The sequence below is a fragment of the Danio rerio genome, chromosome 20 (genome assembly GCF_049306965.1).
Source record: "Danio rerio strain Tuebingen ecotype United States chromosome 20, GRCz12tu, whole genome shotgun sequence".
NCBI classification, from domain to species: Eukaryota; Metazoa; Chordata; class Actinopteri; order Cypriniformes; family Danionidae; genus Danio; species Danio rerio.
The window spans coordinates 51,921,760-51,944,809 of NC_133195.1; the positions used below are offsets into that span (position 1 = coordinate 51,921,760).

General features: G+C 34.4%; 1 protein-coding gene across 3 annotated transcripts in view; it reads right to left on the bottom strand.

Moving 5' to 3' along the window:
* xrn2 (5'-3' exoribonuclease 2) overlaps window positions 1-23,050 on the bottom strand; it is an 88,187-nt gene that overhangs the window by 6,620 nt on the left and 58,517 nt on the right. For all 3 annotated transcript variants that reach the window (NM_001001944.2, XM_005160875.6, XM_073932159.1), the window contains 2 exon segments: window positions 4,282-4,321; window positions 19,480-19,646. In NM_001001944.2, the coding sequence (NP_001001944.2) occupies window positions 4,282-4,321; window positions 19,480-19,646 (207 nt within the window).

Sequence of the window (23,050 nt, forward strand, 5' to 3'; positions counted from 1 at the left end):
CAAACAAAAAAATAAATACGTAAAAATAAATAAATAGCAATATATAAAGCTAGCATCATTAAATTAAAACAAAATTATACATGTAAAAAAATAAACAAATAAATGTAAAATAAAGACATTAGATAATATTTTCCTATTCAGTAAATATAATAAATAATATATAATGAACATGAAAAATGTATAAAAAAAATAAAAACAAAAATAAATAAATAGCAATATATAACAATTAAAACAATCAAATCTAAATCAAACATTTAAACAAACATAAAACAAAAACGTTTAATTAAAGACATTAGATAAGATTTTCCCATTCAGTTTATATATAGTAAATAATTAATATATAGTAAGTCTACCCAGGGAGACATTTTTAAAATAAAAAAACAGTCAAGTCTTTAAAATTTCATATCAATAAAATATTTTATAGCAAGGCTTAAATAAGACATCATAACATAAAATAACATAATATGATATAAATAAGTTAAAATAAATAATTATATAAAATACAAATAAATACATTTAAACAAATAAAAAATAATTAATAAAAAATTTATAAATAAAATAACCAAATAAATATAAATAAACAAACATAAAAGACATTAGATAAGATTCACATGTTCAGTACATATAATGAATGAATAAAATAAGTCTTGCCAGGCAGACATTTTTAAAAACACTTCTCTACTTCTCTTTAAAATGTCAAATTAGTTTTATAGCAAGTAAGGCTTCAAGAGATCACAACAATAAGTAAAATGCATATTAAAAACGCAAATATATTTAATAACACAAAAACAAAGATCAAATAAAAATGTATAATAAAATAAACAAAAAGATAACACAAATGTAAAAAAAGACATCAACGTAATAGAAGTAAAAACGAATATAATAAATAAATAAAATAAATAAACTATCAAATAAAAATTTATAAAAATATATATATATATATAAAAAAATCAAATTAATATTAAAATAATAAATATTAAAATTAAAGATTTTCCCATTCAGTATAATAAATAAATACATATAAAAAATTTTGCCTTCCCAGGCAAGACTTTAAAAAAAAAATCTTCTCTAGTAAAAATTTCACATTAGAATAAAATGTTTTATAGTGAGCAAGGCTTCAATAGGAAATCAATAAATATAAATTAACTAAAAAAAAAAAAAAATTTATTTAAAAAATTTAAAAAACACACAAATAAAAAAAACAAATAAATATAAAAAGAAATCTAAATAAGAATATATTTTCTCATTCAGCATTAAATAAATAAATAAACAAGTCGTCTCATGGAGACATTTCTGAAAACAAAAATCTTCCCTGGTAGTCTTTTAAAATGTCCCATTCTAACAAAATCAGTTTTCTAGTGAGCAAGGCTTGACTGATTACACACACTGGTGCTACATAAACCATCATCAGTAAAAGACGACCAGCAGCAGCATCCCTCATTACCCACGCAGGTCACAATCTTCCAGAGGAATCCATAATCCCTGCTCTCCAGCTTCCTTCTTTGGGCTCCGTCCCCAAAAACTGCGCTCTAATAACTACTGACCTGAGGTGACACAGGGCCACAATGGGCTGCGGGGCCGAAAAAAGTTGGAGCAAAAGAAGCTGATTAGTGGCTGAAGTGGGTCTGGAGCCAGAATCAATGGTGGCTCTGTGCGGCCCCCCAAGCAAAAAAAAAAAAAAAAAAAAAAAGAGATCCTGCACCGCAAGCGCATTAGTGCTGCCTCATTAAGCCCCGCAAACCCTCTTTAGCCCAACATTTGTTTAGTGCAGAGAAACTCATTTCAGTGCGGCCCCCCCAGGATGAACATCAATAACTTGCATCCGACTCTGCAAAAGCACAAACAGCAGGAGCCCCGAGACGAGTTTGTAATGATCAGGTGCATTGTGGGAGATGGCTGAATGACCAACACAATCTCATTGCAATTTGTAACTTTGATTTAGTGGCTAATTCGTACGATCTCATTCAAACGATTTGCTCATGCACCTACAATTGGGTTTAGGGGTGGGGTTTGGTGCCACATCTCCATCAAATTAAAAGTATACATTTTTGTACCACTAAACTACTATAGATTTTGTACGAATTAGTCACTAAACTGACAAAACATAAACAGTTACGTTTCCTCATGAGATCAGACTCGAATGTCAGGTTTAGTTGATGCAACTTTAACTGCAAAAGTGAAATTTAATCTTTCTTGCATTGTTTTTAGATTGAATAGTATAAACACTTTTAACAATTTAAGTTATGGGAATTCTTTAAAGAAAAAATACCAATAGTTAATTATTGTAAATTGGACCCCACTTTTGCCTTCAAAACTGCCTTAATCCTTCATGGCAGAGATTCAACAAGATACTGGAAATATTCCCCAGAGATTTTGCTCCATATTGACATGATAGCATCACGCAGTTGCTGCAGATTTGTCGGCTGCACATCCATGATGCCAATCTTCTGTTCCACCACGTCCCAAAGGTGCTCTATTGGATTGAGATCTGGTGACTGTGGAGGTCATTTGAATACAGTGAACTCATTGTCATGTTCAAGAAACCAGTCTGAGATGATTCACACTTTTTGACATGGCGTGTTATCCTGCTGGATGTAGCCATCTGAAGATGTGGTCATAAAGGGATGGACATGATCAGCAACTATACTCAGGTAGGCTGTGGCGTTGACAAAATGCTCAACTGGTACTAATGGGCTCAAAGTTTGCCAAGAAAATATCCCCCACACCATTACACTACCAACACCAGCCTGAACTGTTGATTCAAAGCAGGATGGATCCATGCTTTCATGTTGTTGACGCCAAATTCCAACCCTATCATTCAAATGTTGCAGCAGAAATAGAGACTCACCAGACCAGGTAATGTGTGATTTATATAGTATATATATTTCCTGTTCTTAGCTGACAGAGAGGCACCCGTTGTGGTCTTCTTCTGCACATCCACCTCTAGGTTGTATGTGTTGTTACATTCGAGTTCTGCAGAGGAGCATCTCTGAACACACAAGTGGTTATTTGAGTTACCGTTGTCTTTCGATCACCTGGAACCAGTCTGGCCATTCTCCTCTGAACTCTGGCATCAACAAGGCATTTGCGCCCACAGAACTGCCGCTCACTGGATATTTTCTCTTTTTCGAACCATTCTCCATAAACCCTAGAGATGGTTGTGCGTGAAAATCCCAGTAGATCAGCAGTTTTTTTAAATATTCAGACCAGCCCGTCTGGCACCAACAATCATGCCACATTGTCACTTAAATCAGCTTTCTTCCCCATTCTGATGTTCTGTTTGAACTGCAGCAGATCCTCTTGATCATGTCTACATGCCTAAATGTATTGAGTTACTGCCATGTGATTGGCTGATTAGAAATTTGCGTTAACAAGCAGCTGGACAGGTGTACCTAATAAAGTGACCATTGAGTATGTATCATTAATAACCCTAAATTGGCTTTTCCAGAATTTGCTGCATGACATCTTATGACTTTTAGTTAACAACTACGCTAATTTGAGCATTTTTCTCATCAGTGATGCTCGTGCATTGTAGCAGAACTTCTCCACGACTGAATGTTAAGTTTAGTGAATGTTTAGTTGATGCAAACTTTTGGTTTTTTAGAATAAACACAAGAGTAACATTATAAACTCGCCACGACTAAATGTCCACTTTAGCTTTGATGCAAACTTAGTGTTTTCCATTTTTAGTTTAACCACAAAAGTGTAATTGTTTTAGATGTTGACATGGCAATATTGAATAACATAAACGGTGTAAACATGTACCATAACTTCCAAAAAAAATAAAAAAATAAAATAAAGCATTAGTAAAACCTCAATGTTTTAACAGTGCATTGTTTTAATACATGCTGTTAATAATCCTACATTTACTTACGCAGAAATCTGTGATGCAAACCTTGCGTTTCAGTTTCAGTTTAAAACCTTGTTTCACACAAGTCCTTGATGTTGTCACAACACAAATCATTTAAGTAACTTCACAAATTTTAGTTGTATAAAAAACAATGCTTCTTTCTTTCAATTTAGGATTCTTTTATATTCTTTATTCTTCCATATAATAATGAACTATTGTTTATTACATTTTATAATAAGTAGTTAATTACACTGATGAAGATCACTTGTAAAGCATGAAGTTACTTTGTCTAATTGTGATAAACATAAACTGGTTAATAGCAGAAATAGTTTAATCATTTGTGTAGTTATTTACCAATAGCAGCCAATGAATAAGCAGTAAGAGAATAGCTCACTTAAATGGTGCAAGAAAAAAGAAAAGAAAACCCTTACCTGGGATATGACCCAGTGTTCATGTGAGGCTGTCTGGAGTCTGTGAAGAACACAAAGATGAATTATTAGTGTTCACGAACACTAGATTACACTTGCAGCAGCACAGCAAGAAACTTGCAAAGCTGTTTTAACAATTAAAAGTTTGGTCACTTATTACGTAGATATCTGGATTACTTGATTCTGATTGGTCAGTCACGACAATCCAGGGCATGTTACTCCCAGATAACAACCGCTGAATAATGCAGGCTTTTCTGGGAAGTTTGAATCGCCATCAGTGAATACGTTCCATCTTGTGACTGAATTTTGTGCAGGTTAGTGTATGCTCCATTCAGCCATTTTCGTTTCTGTCAGCTTTGCATTTAATTAAAGGATTAATAAACTATTAGGTTTCAGAACAATGTTTTGTCAAATTTTTAAGTTTTGTGAAAAGTAGCCATGTAATAAGGATAAAGTAGATCCAGGCAGTTGTTTTCACAGAATAAAGCACTTCAAGTCTAATACAACAGTGCTCCGCTTTAGATCAGGCTGCTGATCTATTCTGCGATAACTTGCTAAATGCACTTCATCCCTAACCTAAAATATTTGCAGAGTAAAAACATTCTCTAATATAATTAAAACGCATACATTCTCTAAAAATATTTTGTTAAAATATTCTTATACAAGTTACGTGTGCTTAAGTCGTGAACGGTCAATTCTACATCTAAAATATGAACCAAAAGTTAGCAAATGTTAATTTCAGTTAATTATCCTGACTGATAATAACGATCGATTACATAAGACATGCTTGGACTGACTTATAAAAACAATTAAAAAAAGGCAGAACGTAAACATGCAGTGTGTGCATTTTTATTGTGCCTTTAATGTGTATGCCCGGGTGCACTTTACAATGTGTGAGGGCTGTACATGTACAACTAAAAATATTAAGGAATTGGATTTGATGAATTTCACATGACATCATGAGACATTTACATTAAACTCTTTAAAGTCAGTGTGAACTGAATACTCAGACAAACATCAGTACTAACACATTTCCAGCTGAATCCGAATAGAGTAAAGAGAAGCATATTATTTTAGCGTTAATCCTCATTATTTCTAACTCACAGCAATGTGATGGTCAGTGTAGTCTGTTTAAGCAGTCAGATTTTCATTAAAGAACTTGACACAAACTATTTTTCCCCCTCTCTGTGGATTAACACAATAGTTCATCTCAGTAAAAAAATTTAGCAAATAAAGTAATCTGTCCATTTCCCGCAGAATTAAACAGTTTATCAAAAACTAAAAAAAAAACACTTACAAATAACTCTCATATTAAAGAATGCTGTCATATATAAAGCTGATAATTAGCACTTATAAGATCAACTAAATTCTGTGTTTTCAATTGAATGTGAAGTTTGACAGACTCCAAGAGTTTTGAATGCATCTTTTTTTTTAGGGGAAACGCTGCGTCAGATTTCCTTCAACAAACTTAATGAAATGCTTCACACGTCCATCACACAGCCTCTCGTTAGAGTAATAAAGTTAATGAATAAAAACTAGACTCAAACCAATTAAACTGCATTAATTGCATTAACAAGGAACCTTGAATAAACAAAGACTGACTGAAGCATCAGCACAACTGAGTAAACAAGACAACATTTCAATGAAATGATGCACGAAGCACTTCTGAGTGGACTGTTTTTAATAAAATCTCATTTATCATCAAATACATTGAAATTAAACGGCATATTCCGGTGGGGAAATATACCATCACACGTAGGCTAGAGAGGGGTAAAAGTAACCAAAACTTACTAACTCCTCCAAATACACCAAAAGAAACCCAGGAAATCCCTTGGGGAAACTAGGACTTGCTGAATAAACAGAAGATTTAACGGCTTTCATGGATTTAGCGTGACATTATTGGAATTATCTTGATGTAATTATAAACAGATTAAACAGAATTCAACTTTAACAAGATGTTTGCATTACTTATCAGTAAACTATGACTCTGTGTTATGAACTCAACTTATTCTAAACACACGTGCTGGATGTTTTCTAGAACTGGCTCTACTGACAAAATGCACATTAAATAAAATATGCTCGATAAAACTGCCCAGACATCCTAAATTAAGTGGCTCAAATGCATTCATATGCATTTTAATATCCGGTGAAACATATAGGACAAAGAAAATTTCATCCTATCAAAATGTTTGGTCTGAACATAACGATAGGCTCTCACATTTGAGTTGCACAGAAATGATTAGATCATTAGCAAGTTCACAGACGTCGTTCAGACAGCAGGCAAACATCAACCACCTATCAGGCTAATTTTAGCCTTTCCGAAATCTGCTACTAAATCTTTAACTGTGTTGTAGAGTTAAGGCTGGTTCCTACTTCTGCGCTGAGTAATTGGTGTGAACTAAGCCACCTTGCGTGTAGTTGTGCATTTATACTTCTGCAAGCTGTTTGTGTTGCTCTGCAATAGCAACTCTGAAACACTAGTTGGCAGTAGGTTATATTTCTCCGTGTAGAGTTTCTTCACGGGTGTTTTGTTTCTTCTGAAGAAGCTAAAACTTGCTTATTCAGAGGCGGGAGCTGGCGGACGTGCAACAAGTTTAATCATAAAGGTAAACAAAACAAAAGTTTTCATCTTTACAGGATTCCACACTTGTAAACAATTACTCCATTGGGCTCGCAGCTCTCAGCACCGCCCACACTCTTCACGGTACCAAGCCAACCAATCACAAAACTTGCACCATTCATCGTTGCGACCAGTGCTTAATTTGTGAATTGTGAGGTCCCGGAACAGATCGGGGAAACGGATCCGGCATGCTACCCGAGGATGGAGAAGTGTCGCGCACAAAAGTGACGAACAGGCCAAAGGTGTCGCGAACTAAAGTGAAGAGGGTTGGGGAGTCGTGAAAGAAAGTGAAAGTAAACAACGAACAGGGGAGGAGGGACTTCGGTAAAATGAGGTTTTACACAAATTAAGCCCAGGTTGCGACAGTTACTTTCAGAAATGCGCTTCTGCGTTGGCAAAAGCCATGGCGAGGGCTATACAATCGCGCAAAGGGTGCGGCGAAGCATACATGTGCACTTGACGCAGAAATATAAATTAGCCTTTAAACTCACGGCACATATTTATGATGACAAAAGTACGTTATTTGTTTGTGTTTTAAAATCTTGCCAGTTCAACATTTCATTTACAACACCCAAATGAAACAAATAAAAAAAATTCAGAGCAAATAAAGGTGCAGTATGGAAGTTTGACACCCAGTGGTTGAACTAGTTATTGCATTCCTGCATCAAAACAAATGCAAGCGGAGGTTGCCAGATTGAGGACCAAGCTGATTTAAATCTTGTTCTATATAACAGCAACAGCACGCGATAGAACAAAAACTACTTTTAATATTACTTCTAACAGACTACTCGAATTGATATATTGCAGCTGAACAACAGAAAACTGGCAGTGATCACCTCAGGTACACCTCAAGTGCTTTATTCAGTGTTTAAGGCTAAAATTGCAAGTTTGAATGCCATTTTACTTAACATGTATTGCCATAATACTGAAAGCAGCAGCATACAGTTAACCTCAGATCTTGAAAAGCATTGTTTTTCAGATAAACAAGAATGTTCACTTAGCATGTTTCTTAAATATCTGCAAACATATCATGGAATTTTATGCTTCAGTAGAGCCAAAAACTTACATCACCTTTACTTTATTTGCATTAATATAGAAACTTTAATCCAATGACTGCAATGATTTTCTGAAGAGGTGCCACAACAGAATAAACAAGATAATATTTCAAACCCTGCACAAAGCACTTCTGAGTGGAATGTTAGTAATTAAATTGAATTTATCAGATCCATTGACAGTATAAAGAAGAAAAAAAACAACAATTACCATCACGCATAGCAGGCTATGCCAAGGTAAAAGGTCTTAACGATAAAAGAAATTGAATTCATTAACCTAATTTGTATCGGCTTCTAACTTGAGGCAAAACAGTTTGGGAGATGAAGTGAATTGTGTTGTTCGGTAATATGAACAGGATTTAGTGTTGGGGGTAGCGATGGGGGGGACGTCAAAAGTGGCACATTTGCATTTCTTGCCGTGCTAAATGAAATAAGCATTCATCAGCCGGCGCTGTGGCAAACTCAAGTGCTCTAGTTCCAGCGCGGCAGGTCCTTCACAAAGACGGACTTAAAAAAAAAAAAGTAGCAAGCGGCTTCTTTCCCAATCCGCTGTTGCCAAGGCGATCACCAGCTGCACGGCTTCGAGCTGTTTGTTTTATAGTGGCAGGAGCAGAGATGAGTGTGTGCGCAAGAGACGCAGACAAAGACCACAACTTCAGCTCCTAAAGAAAAAGCAGTCATTTACAAATGTAGGCTTGCTGGAGGAAAGGCGGAAAAAGAAACAAAAATAATTCTCTGCTTGGAAGCCGATGGGATTTCATGGACTTAAAAAGAATGAACTAGGGGTCAAATGGAAAACAGGAGGTTTACTAGGGAAATTAATCGGGAAATAACTATTGCATGTACAGTAATGCAGATTGAAATGGAAGTCAATAATGGAAATATATCTGATGTGATGTTATTGTTTAACTAATTTATTAATTTAAAGTGATTGTGTAAAGATAAAATGTTTAAAAGTCTAAAATTATTCTTCACTTGGAGGCCGATGGGATTTCATGGCTTAAAAAAAATGATATAGGGGTCAAACGCAAAACAGAAGTTTACTAGAAGAATTAATTGGGAAATAAATACTGCATTTACATTAAAGTAGATACAAGGGTAGTCTATATAGGGAAAACATCTGATTTTATTATTTAACATCTGATTAAATATTAATGTCATCAAATTATTCTATACAACAGGTAAAAGTGGAGTCAAACTAAAATGATACAATGGATACAAAGCAGATAAAATGGTCCTACATTAAGTCTACATTGGTTTAAAAAAAAAAAAAAAAAAAAAAAAATTCCGATGTTTAATAATAAAATCTGATGAAATATTTTTTTCCGTCCGCAAATTAACCAATATAACAAGTAAAATTGGAGGAGTCAAACTAAAATGATTGTACACAGAAAAATCCTATAAAAATCTAAAACAATTCTCCACTTGGAAGCCAATGGGATTTTGTGTGTTAAAAAAAAAGACTGATCTAGGGGTCAAAGGCAAAACAGAAGTTTACTAGAATTAATTGGGAAATAAATATTGCACTTACAGAAATGCAGATACAATGGAAATCTATTTTGGAGGCAAAAAAACATCTGATTTTAATCATTTAACATCTAATTAAACGTCACCAAATAATCCCATATAAGAGGTAAAAGTGGAGAAGTTACACTAAAGTAACTGTATTTATAGCAATACAGTCAAAATGGAAGTCTACACTGGAAAAAAATAATCTGTTCTGATAATATTTAACTGATTTATTATTTAATTAAAGTGATTTTGTAGAGATAACGTAAAAATCAAAAATAATTCTCTGATTGGAAGCCGACTTAAAAAGAATGAACCAGGGGTCAAACGCAAAAAAGGAGGTTTACTAGGGAAATTAATCGGGAAATAACTATTGCATTTACAGTAATGGAGATATAATGAAGTCTATATTTACAAAAACAAACAAACATCTGACTAAATATTTAATGTCACCAAATTACCCTATTTAACAGGTAAAAGTGGAGTCGTCAAACTAAAATGATAAAATGCAGATACAATGGAAGTCTATATTGGGAAAAAACACAGATTTAATCATTGAACATCTGATTAAATGTCATTTCCGTCCCCAAATGAACCTTTATAACAGGTAGAAGTGGAGACTAAAGTGATTGTATACAGATAAAACATCTAAAAATAAAAAATTATTCACTGCTTGTAAGCCGATCAAAAGCAAAACAGAAGTTTATTAGGGAAAGTAATTGGGAAATAACTACTGCATTTACAGTAATGTAGATACAATAGAAGTCTATACTGGGGAAACATCTGATCTGATGTTAACCAATTTAACAGATTTATTATTTACCCGAATAAAGATAAATCATGCAGATAAATTATTTAAAATATCGAGATGAATGTAAAAATCTAAAGTAATTCTCCGCTTGGAAGCCAATGGGATTTATGCGCTTAAAAAATTATCTAGGGGTCAAATGCAAAACAGAAGGTTTACTAGGAAAATAATTGCATTTGAAGTCTATATTGGAGACAAAACATCTGATTTTATCATTTAAAACATCTAATTAAATACTTAGTCACCAAATTAACCTGTATGACAGGTAAAAGTGGAGGAGTCAAACTAAAATGATGCAATGGATACAATGCAGATACAATGGAAGTATATTTCGGGAAAAAAAGATTTTATCAGTGAACATCGGATTAAATATTATTTCTGTCCCTAAATTAACCAATGCAATAGGCCAAATTGGAGTGAAACTAAAGTGATTGTATACAGATAAAACATGCACAAATCAAAAAATAATGTGTCTACTTTATGGCCCGTTTCCACTGAGTGGTACGGTATGCTTTTATGGCCGTTTCAACTGTCAAAAAGCGTGCCGAACCAAACCGTACCACTTTTTCGGCACCCTTTCGAAAGGGTACCAAAAACAAGAAAGGGTACCAAAAGGTGGAGCTATACGCGCAGCCGAACGCTGATTGGTTACAGAAATACAATCACAAGCTCGTGGAGCTAGACAGAATATAAACAAAGGATCCGCCATGTTCTAATACACAGCCAAGAGATTAGATGGTCATAGATATACTATATGCATATAATAACGAGCCATGAATGACCCGAGCTCAAACAAACCTTGTAGTCTTATTGATAAACAGACACAAAACCAAGAACAAAATCTGTTGTGTCCTGTTGTTGCTTTACGAGCCCGTTCAAAAGTGCAAGAGGTATTCGCTTTCTTACAGACGCGATCGCGAGCTCCTGGATTTGATGTAACGAACTTCTTGAGCTGATGATAATACTGTGTGCATGATTAATGAACAGTCTCCGTCATCTGATCCATTCAGAAAGAAAAGGACAAGCGCGAGAGTGAAGCGCGGAAAAAATAGAAGCCTGGCAAAACACAGGAGCAAAAGTGTTTAAGCAACCTGAATCATGAACAAACTGCTATGTTTATCTTTGCCTTTTGGACTATTATGAACTGGGAATGACAAAATTACTCTAACAGAGTTTACATGTGCTGCTGAAGATTACAGACACAGATAAGAGGTTTGCACTGACTGAGCTATATTGCGTGTGTTTTTGAACTCAAATAAGTACTAAATGTATGATGCGTGTAGTTTTTCTGTAATTAATAATATACCATAGACCAGGGATCACCAACCCTGTTCCTGGAGAGCTACCATCCTGCACATTTCAGTTGCAACCTGACCAAACACACCTGTTTGTAATTATCAAGTGCTGCTTTAGGTACTATTAATTGGTTCAGGTGTGTTTGATCAGGGTTGGGACTAAATTCTGCAGGAAGGTAGCTCTCCAGGAACAGGGTTGGTGACCCCTGCCATAGAATGTAAGGGGCTGTATATGTTCATATATGTTGCATTTATTTATTTATTTTATATAATTACAGACATTACAGTAGCCTATTTTGCACTGTAACTGATCTGCAGTTATAATCAAATCCTGCAGTTATAATCAAAAAATGTTAGTAATAAACATTTATCAACAAGTATTTATGTGTATAAAGCATCTGTTTTGTGAGAAGCGCTTCTCATATGATATGTGAACGACCCGTACAGCTTTACTGTAGACATTTATTCGAGCGAGCATAACGTCGACTTAAACTTTGTCATACACCACGCCCACCAAAAGGGTACCCTTGGTAGTGGAAACGCAGCCCTGATAAAGGTGACCCGAACCGTACAGTACTGTACCAGTCAGTGGAAACAAGCCATTAAACAAGTGATATAACTCAATTTAATTATTTAAATATGAATATTTAAGGTTGCACTTTGATTGCTTAAAACTATTACACTGAATGCCATGGTAAAACTGTATTGACCTTATTCTTCAATGTGGAGGTGCGCTCGTTTCTGAAATTGTTTTAGAACTTCCGGTTCACCTACCTTTATAGGAGAAATGACTAGGAATATTAAACTACTTGCTCTACAAACAAGTGTTTGCATGACTTTACAGACAAAGTAGAATTATATAATAAGAAAATATCAGTTTGCAACAACGCAACAAAATGAGCTGTTGTTACCGTCTAAAAATGAATGGAAGTGAAAGAGACAGGAAGTCTCGAGCCAAAACGATTCAAATGGCTGCACCCACTTATATGCAGAGAATAAGGTGAATAAGAATAATTGTTTTGGTTAATAAATAATACAATTTACATTCTAGCATATGGGAAACAGGAACAACATTTAAACCTGTATTATAGCTATTGTTTTGATGGATGAAACCATTAAAATCTTTTAATAATTACAAAAAAAAAAATCAAAATAAAAGAGTAGCATGAACGTTTTCCGAAACCTATTGTTTTCTCTTCTACCAAAAGGTTCTTTAAGCTTTTCTTAAATTTGATTATGCCTCCAGCAGCTTTACACTGAAAAGACAATGATGTTTTGCTGCAAGAATAGTGAACACATTTTAACGTTTTATAATACATTATTTTATATTACATTTCTGTTATTCTCGTTTATGTAAAGCACTTGAATAACCTTTTTTTTAATGAAATGTGCAATTTAAATAAACTAGCCTTGACCCGTAAATCAAATTTACACCAAGAAATGTTTCCATTTCCTGGGTTATACCAAGCTAAGAGACTACTGTAAAGAAAGGTTACATCCTTTTATTGTATAGTTTTATAGCACAAAAGGATTTTAAAGCCTTTTTTCCCCTGCAGTCTTCCTGTCATATCTCTGACATGGATATAGTGGTGTGCACATGATTCAATTTACTTCAATTAAGGATTAATTAGACTGAAACAGCTGCTGTGTAAAGAGGTTGCATTCAGCCAAGACGTGCCTCTCTGAATGTGCAGAGTCTATGTTTGGAAGGTTTAAATCCACAAAACAGACATAATTGCAGCAATTATACATTTTACATTTCTTTAAAATCAACCTTCATTGTATGCAAGATTGAATGCATATTATTAAGCTTCAGAAAGATCAAAGTTTAAGATAAATAATTGATATAAGATGTGCATGTATAAAATGTATGAATATCTACAGATGCACGCAAGTAGAAACACTAAAAGATATCTAAAACTTTCAGAGATTGACACTGGGTAAGTTTCAATTCAATGCAATTTGCAATTTAAAATACAAGCTTTGTATTATTTTCACTGACATCAACAACATAAGCACCTAACGCAAGAGAATGTTAAAGCATTTATAACAGTGATCTTTAGGATCAAATAAATTCCACCACCAAAATCCGCCACCATTTCTATAAGCTGATTTCAGCAGCGAGATCAGATGTGCTCCAACATTTGGCACATTCAAATCAAGACGGAAAACACACGGTTTAGCTGCGCCTTTGCTGAAGACACACTATTAGGTCTTTTTTTGTCTTTTTCATTCTTCAAAACCCATTTGTTATCTATTTTTAATAATTTTAAAATTTTATTATTTTTATTATTTTATTTCTTATACTTGTCTCTTCTATTGCTGTTTATGTAAAGCACTTTGAATTGCCACTGTGTATGAAATGTCTTCTATAAATAAACTTGCCTTGCCTAATAATCAAATTATAACTAATAACCTAGCAAGTACACATTCATGGATGCATTTGAACTGCAAACCTAAAACATGATTGATCTGACAAAAATAAGTGTAAAAATACTAAAAACCAATCATGTATGATCACCAACATGCAACAGATGCTGCGAAACATCCCAGACATCCAATAAACACCTCCAGAAATCCAGTGTGGGATCTGATGACCAGAGAGAGAGAGAGAGAGAGAGAGAAAAGAGAGAGACCGGACCACCCACTTACACCTCCATTATCAAACGCTAATTCATCCCAGCTCATCTCACAACTGGTCAAACCAAAAGACGAAATTACAGCCAATTCATCCTGCTCTCAATAAACACCGAGCGCAGTCAGCACACTGAATGTTGGGAAGTTAAAGCCAGTTGACACAAAGCCCAAATAGGATTACGCATTAAAAACACAACAGTAAACGGTGTTCTCATTAACTTAACACAGGGATTACGTCGTCCCACAGCGCAGACGTACACACAGATGGGCCCTGATCTTTGTAATGAGCCCGTAATGAACCTCTACAATACAGCTTATCAATATCCATAGAATGAAGACCGCAGGACTGTAATACACTAGTTGGTCCTTTAGCACCAGCTGTTTTGATTAGGGCTCACAAAAGCTTTCGGCGCGTCTCAGGAACTGCACATTGAGTCCACACGGCAGGAGGGAGAGAGACAGAGACAGCGAGCTGGGAAAAGTTAACGAGGATTTGCTCTCTGGCACACAAACACACTCATCTGGAGAAACGCAGCCAAACATCATCAGGTTTTCAGTGCAAAACTACTGGAATGGCAATCAACTTTGAAAAAGGCCATTTAAATACTGTTTTTTGGTAGAAGAGAAAAGAAAATGTTTCAGAAAATGTTCATGCTGCTCTTTTTAAATGAATCATTTTAAAGTGAATGTCCAATAATGCTTATGCTTAAAGCTTAATGTCTGATGATGTTTACCTCCAAGATTATCTGAAGTCTTGCAGAAGCTTTAAGATTAAGATTAATCCATGAAAACAATGAGGATCATCTCTGCATATTTGACTAAAAATAAAGCACGTTCAGCCAAGTGTCGAGCATTTACTGGAGTTAATGTAGTCTTTTTGTTTATTACAAAATCAGCAACTTATGGCCATTTCATGGCAAGATCGACCTTTGATTTAAGGACCTTTAAGGACTCTTTCCAAACATTAAGACCTGATTGCCACTTTAAGTGTCAACCAGCAACATTGGCAACATTTGTACTTGGTGTATTTACTAAATACTGATATTAAACTAAGCCACAATTCATATACTGAATAAAAACTCGAATCCAGCAAGGGATGCATATAGAACAGCAGGAACACTGGTGTTGTCTTGGTTACTGCAGTAAACAATATCCTGTGAGATCTGACCTCGCACTGCATTATTGATTTCATAAACCACACAGCATCCCAAGATCCACAGATTAAACTCAGGAAAATTCTAATCGCACAACTATACATTGTATAATCAAAAATGACAATTTAATAGGTCAAAAAATAACATTTAAAATGGCAGCTATTTTACCCCTTTTTCAAGATATAAGATAAGTGTTTTGTGTCTCCAGAACGTGTCTAAAATTCTCTCAAAACACCCATCAGATTATTGCTTTTACCTTTCACAATGCTGACATTTTCCGTTCTGAACACACTGTAGCTGTTTTTGTTGCCTGTGCCTTTACTGATAGTTCTCCCCGCCCACAGTTCCCACATGCCTTTTAGAGTGTGCTTCAATCTCCGTCTCTGCTGCGTCAGTTTGAGAGTAATACTACAGAAAGTATTTTGCTTGTAAGAAATACTACAGAAAAAAACTTTCCCAATGATTATTTGATGTATTTGTTGTGGAGTTAAATCAAGCCTTTCTGCAATGATGAGTCACACACAATGTTTTTACAAAGTTCATGCACGCACAGACAGACACGTTTAACTTTGCATGGTTTATGAACGCAAATGTGAAAGGAAACACGTTAATATCCACTGCTGTATGGATATCCGTTATGTTAAGAATATATAAAATAAACCTGATTTATTGTCCACAAACTGGGATGGAAGCATCTTTTTTTTAAATTGTACTGACATGTGACTGTGGTGAATGTAAAGACAGGAGAGGAAAAAAAATAAATAAATGAAAAATTCGCTGTAATATATTACAAACATGCACAGTTTTGAAACCTTTTAAACTTGTAAAACTTAAACTTGATCACATTTGATGATGACTGATGATCACAGAGAGCTGAACAGATCTTTTAATCCCAGTTGCTTCGTGCACGTCCTGTCTTGTTGATCTGATTATACACATTACTACGGAGACATGTTAATACACAGCTGTCAATCAATTCGGTGGGCGGGGAAACGGCACTTCTATGTCACATTGCAGTCAGCCTTTAAATTGGGAGGGATTTGGATCCTATTTCAACGTCATTCCAATATGACTGTGGACACACTATACTTACACACAGTACTGTTCAAACAGCTTCCAAAAAATGATTTTCATCATAGGAGCCCTTTAAGACTTAATTGTTTTTCAATTTCTTTAAATTGATGCATCAAATTTTAATACACTAAAGTCTGCATGAACTGGAAACTGTGACTGTTTGTTTTCATATAGTAACGAAGCTCCTAGAGAAAGAAATATTAAATAAGAAAACAGTGGGCGTGGCTTATTTTACTGCAAGCTGATTGGATTTAGTAAAGACATTTATTTTTATAAAGATCAGGAAAAATGTTTGGGGAGAGTTATTACAACCTATCAGACTCCTCTCGTCAAAACTGAAAGTCAGAGGGGTGTGGTTAAGTATGTTAGCCACACCCAATAACTCAGACAGACGCAATTTTAGAATTTAACAGAAACAGGAAGTGCATTTTTGGATTTCAATTAAAGATAACAAGGACAAACTATTGTTTTCTTTTTACTAACATGCACAGATGAATTGTTCGCCACAAAGCTAGCAATGTGAGCTAACAAAATCTATATGGTTAGTTTTGATTTCATGTGTACTTTAGGACCGCGCAGACACCATGATGTGAAATCTCAGCAGGAACCAAAATAAATAAGTATAATTATTCTTGAAAATTTATTGTGATTGCCTTATTCATAGAAACATGAATGGCTTGGCGGGCGGGTAGTGTGTGCTGTACGTTTAACTGGAGGGTTTTGCATCAGTGGCCAGTGAAGAGCCGCAGTGATCAGCGAAAAACCCCCAAACCTCGATTAGCATCAAGTGGCAGCAGGGAGGCTTCCAGTCGCCCACAGATGCGATTATTCATCAGCTTGCAAATTGGCACATCAAAGTAACGGTGGAGGAGACATGAGCCGCTCGCGAGGACAGAAGGTCAGCGAACGCGTTAAGAGCGACTCCTGTCCTTCAGTGTCAACAAACTAAACACTGCTGAGGCACAAGGCCTGTTTCTGGATAAAAGCAGACTGCGTTACAATAACTTAAGCAATTGCACATCATACTAAAGTTAAATCTGCAGAACTGAAACTTTAATAATTGATAATTGCTGTGGTTTCCTCTCTCTTATTATTTTTTTTTTAAATAAAAATTATCATTTATATTTATTAAATGTATTCATTTTTGCATAATTTCTGGACATTAGTGTTTTTATTTATCATCATCATCATCATCAACCATAGTTACTGTATCTTAATGTAACATCAATATGAAAAATGCTTTTACAAAATCTGTGACAATTACACCATGCATGGATGGGGGGTCTGTTTATTGCATTTTTATTTATTCTTTTATTGTTATGCATTTTTGTATGCATTATATCCTATTTGCATCAAATTAAAAAGAAATACTTCATGTGCAAGGCATTTGAAATGCAGCATCTATGAGGGCAGGACAGTAAATTTGACATTGATCTCTCTTCTGGCTGCCATTATCAGTATCGCATTATTTTTTTCATCTTTCTGAAAGTCTTGATAACACCATCAAGTTCTTCTTTTATTATTTTCTTTTAATAACATCCACTGTTGAGAAGCCCTGAAATATGAAAAGGGTCCACAGGGATTATTAGTAGAAATGCAGTGGTTCTCGGTTGTTCTCCCACAGGTCAGTGCACCCTGTTATCCGCGGTTTAGAATATGCATTATTAATATTGGTTTGATAATAAAACAAATGCAACAAAGCAAAAAAGTTCCACTTTTGGACGCTTCCGATGACCTTTCACATGCACTGAAAGTGCAAAGATCGGTCCAATCACTGCTAAGTATTTAAATAAGTTGACATCACGTTTCTTCACGTGTCGCTGTGTGTGGAGTTTTTGTGCGTTTCAGTATGGCAAGTGAATGAGATCCAGCACAAATGCACAGGTGAGGCCAAATAATTAGCACATTGCTGTGAGTGTCTAAATTTACATGAAGTGTTTGTTGAAACGGACACAAAAAAAATAACAAATGCTGATTTTTTTGTTGTCGTTGCAAAGATCGAGGTTCCGTGTCCCATACAGATTCAGACCTGCGCAAACTATAGGCTGTATGTCCGTTACTTCAGTCCCATCCTGCTGGGGGTTATTCCGCACCCAATCGCTCCCACTATACAGTATATGCATTCAGTTTACCCACTGTCTGTAAAGAAAAAGTTCTACTGCGATGTTCTGCTAAATTAAGAGAGTAGTGCTGAATGCTCGTTCGTTGCTTAAGTTTCATTCACTACAGTGGTGCTGATAAGTGGTAAAGGAGCACTCTCTAATCTGTCACTAAAAATGCATTGTTGCCTTGGTAATGCAAGCATAATGTAAACAGAAGCAATTAATTCTCCAAAAGTGCTTAATTATTAAGATGTGTCGACATAATTATCTGCATAATTAGTTGAGACTGTTGTCAAGATGTAAAATAGAAAAAAAAGAGGAAATTTAAAAACTTTTTATTATTTTACTTGAAAATACAAGTTTCAAAATGCCCTACTTTTATTTTAAGCGAGAACATGCAAATGTAGAGTGTGAAGCTGTTGTATTGTCAGATGTTTCTTACCCAATAAATGTGTATATATATATAAATAAATAAATAAAATGCGTGTAGGTTTATCACATACATAAATATATATAATACACATACTACGCCATTTATTTTGGATGCGAATAATTGCGATTGATCTTTGTCCTGCACTAATTTAAAGGGATGGATCATCTGAATACTAAAATTATTTACTCATCAAGTGGTTTTAAACATTGAGTTTTTCCTTTTAAATGCACAAGATAATATTTAGAAAAATGCTGGAAAACTTTCCGTAGTACAAAAAAAAAAATTAAGTTAAGGGTTACAGATTTTCAGGCTGTATGCAATCAAGAAACTTATAAAGGATTGGAACCAATGAGGGCAAGTAAATAGTGACATTTTCATTCAATGGTGTACTACCCTTTTAATCATTTGGTGTTTTTGTAATTTTTAACCCAACAGTTTTCCCAATAATCCCAGAATGATTTTAACCCAATCTATCCAGACACACAAATGTCTTGCTCTAGTAAAGTGAAACACTTACACTGGCTCTGGCTCTGAGAGTAGTGGTCTCTTTGAGGGGGACGGTAGTTTCCTTGGTGATAGTTTGTGGGGGGCGGGGCACTGCTGTAAGCTCCACCCCTACGATGAGCATCAGAAGGCGGACCGGAGCCATAGATACCCGGCCCATCACTTCTGCCCACATGGTGACTGAAAACAGAGGGAGAAACACACATTGAAAGACTCAACAATAACGTTCATTTAAAAATATCTATATACATCATGATTACGTTTTACAATAAGGTTGTAATAGTAAATACATTAACATTAAACACAAACAATAAACAATACATTTATTACTGTATTTATCTTTGATCATGTTAATGGAAATAAAGTTGTTCATGTCAACTCAGTGCATTAACTAATGTTATTCATTTATTTTTTTACATTTTAATAATGCATTAGTAAATGCTAAATCTTGTGATCTCAATTTACTCACCGTGCCAAGAACACACTTTAAAAAAAACAAGGTGATCGAGCATTTGCAATTGCTGGACCTAAATTTTGCCACACATCAGACTTTCACCCTCTATTTCTGTGTTTAAGTCTGTTTTAAAGACCTATTTTCTCTTGCTTTCAAAACTGCTTCAACACCGTTTTATTGCTTTTACTTTGGCCAACTTCAGTTGTTTTTAAATGTAATAATACATAAATATTGTAAATATGATTAATAAATGCAGTAAAAGCATTGTTGATTATTGGTTCATGCAAGTTTGTATATAACACCTTGTAAGTTTCTATTGCTATTTTTATGGGAAGAGAGCATACTGAAGATATAGACCGTATTAAGGTTTTACACTAATTTCACTGTAAATGTATTTGGATTAATTGGTGTTACAAATTGCTTCATAAGGAGGAACTAAATAAAATACCTTCCACACAGAATTGAATTCAACACAATTGAATAAAACGTGTTTAAAAATAGGGCTGGGCGATATGTAAAAATGCAATCTCGATTAATTCTTTTACATATTGAACAATCACAACATACATTTCAATACAAGTTGTTAATGCTTTTAGATTTAAAAAGAGTACCCCAACAATGACTAAAGCCACAATAATTAGAGGGTCCATTAAATTGCATAACATTTTCGGTGGCCATAAATTTGGTAAATCTCTAATATCAACACACTTCTAGATTCCCAATGTTGTACATTTCTGCTGTGTGTTTGGCTCTTAGAACAATATAGAGTAAAACAGTCCAGTGCTGATCATTGTTAGACATAAATTTGATCATAATTCGATATAATATTGTTTATCGGTCCAGCCCTACTTAAAAGGTTAAAATGCTTTAACAAATAGAGCATGCGGGAGGATGTTATCCAAGGGGTTAAAACTTGTCATCATTACTTTCATGATCAGTTTTACAGCGTGAAAAAAAAACAATCCTCTTACCATTTGGAGAACTTGTATAGGAGTTTTTCTTTCAGCATTAGGGCTAATTTAATGGATTTTAGTTCATGTGAGTAAACGCATTAGCCTGAATGAAATTTGAAACATTTGGTGAGTTTATTTAGTTAATGAAATTACTTTAAGCACGTAAACTACTTAAAGGTGTAGTAGGTGATTGTCTTCAGTAATGATTACAGTGAATGATCTAAATGTATTTATATGTATTTGTATATTCTGGGTAAGGCATAAAACAAAAAAATGTTCATCAATGAGCAGATAATACCCATATTTCTGACAAGTAGCCCAAACTGTCTGTCAAAAAAATGTAAATTTGTAAGAAACCATTTCAAATCCTGAATCAGTATTGGAGTTACTTTTGCACACTGGAGGAAGGCCGACACTATAGCTGAAGTATTTCTTTTAGATCGGTAATGTTTTAATAATATTTTGGTCATGCAAAGCTTATGTAGATTGGGTTGTTTTTTTGAATGGGTTATATGTACAGAAGTGTTGTTCAGCCACTGAAATTTTCTGGTGGAAGACTGATGTGACTAAAATATAAGGGACCTGTTACAGCATGAATAATGTAGATTTTAATTTAGTTTAACAACAAAACATAAGTAAATAGCGCTACTCCGCCTAACCTGCTTTACTGAAGTTGCTTCTATATTTACATTGGTTCACTGTTGAATAATGACAGCCTGTGATGCACTCCCTATATTGTTTACTGCTACTCTGAATATTCTGTATGAAATAGCATGCAAGTATGGCTTAGTAACAAGTGTGACTTCTGCACGCCACCGACCAACCACTAAGCATACAGTAGTAGCTTTAGGACAGAGACCAGCAATCCTTACATGTATGAAATTTTGCACATTATGACAAGTTTTGCATGCTACACAACTGAAAATGTCCTAGATATAATAGAGTTTTTCATTGAAAATTGTGGCATTAAAAAAAAAACTATAATGATTTCCAACTGATGAATGACATGATCAAGTGGGTTGGCTACGGTCATCTTTACGGTGTGAGTTCGTGATTTCAGAAGGCGTGGCTTTGGATGGAAGGGTAGGGACTGTGTTTTTAAAGATACTATGCTAACGTGTTGCATTTTGGCAGATCACCTACTGCACCTTAAACTACGGAGAACACAAAAGCGAGCAAAATAATTGGTCACTTTAGAGGTACAATTTGTACTGTAAAAACATTAAGACTTAAGATTAAAGTGGTAATTTGCTGCTTATTAACAGCTAATAAAATAGTAGTTGGGTATGGAGTAGAATGAGGAATGTAGAATAAGATCACACTTTTTAAGTACCATTAAACAGTGTTGGGTAAAATTACTTTTAAGAGCAATAATAGAATCTTAAAGCCAACTAAAATATATGAAAATTTCAGATTTTTCACAATTCTTTACTTTAAAAAAAAAGTTACTGCTACTTGGTTACTTTAAGTGACTTAAAGTTGATATTACTTTTAAAAGTAACTTTATTAACACAATTAATGAAAGTTCCAATACCTTATTAACAACAACAACAACAACAACATGCTAGCGGGAATTAGTATTTAACTAAAGTGTTAGCAAAAAAATGTATATATGAAAACCTGAAAAAAAAAAAAAAACAAGATAACGGTGCTTTTTGTTTGGAAAAGGTATGTCTGTCATGATATCTATTTTTTTTGTTGTACGATATATTGCACTAAAATATATTGCAATAAATGTTATTATTAAGACATTATGAAAGTACACGCTTCCAAAGAACACATTTTATTCTTTTGAATATCTAATTTAGTCATTTTAATTATTTAATACTTAGGAATAATTAGAAAAACATATCCTAAATAATAATAATAGTAATATTAATAATAATTACAACAACAACAACAACAACAACAACAACAATAAATGTAAAAATAAAAAAGTGCTACGTAAAAAGTAACAGGCTTCGATATCTGTTACAAGATCTATTTTCATTTGTCATGCACCCACATGAAAATAGTCATTTATGTAGTAAATACTAGTGTTGTTTTAACCATACGGACACCTCCAATAGAGATAGAGACATTGCCCAATCAGCTAAAGTGTTGCTAGAATGGTTAAGTAAAGTGTTAAAGTGGCACTAAAAATGAGACCGTTTCATTTTACTGTTTTTAAAAAAAAA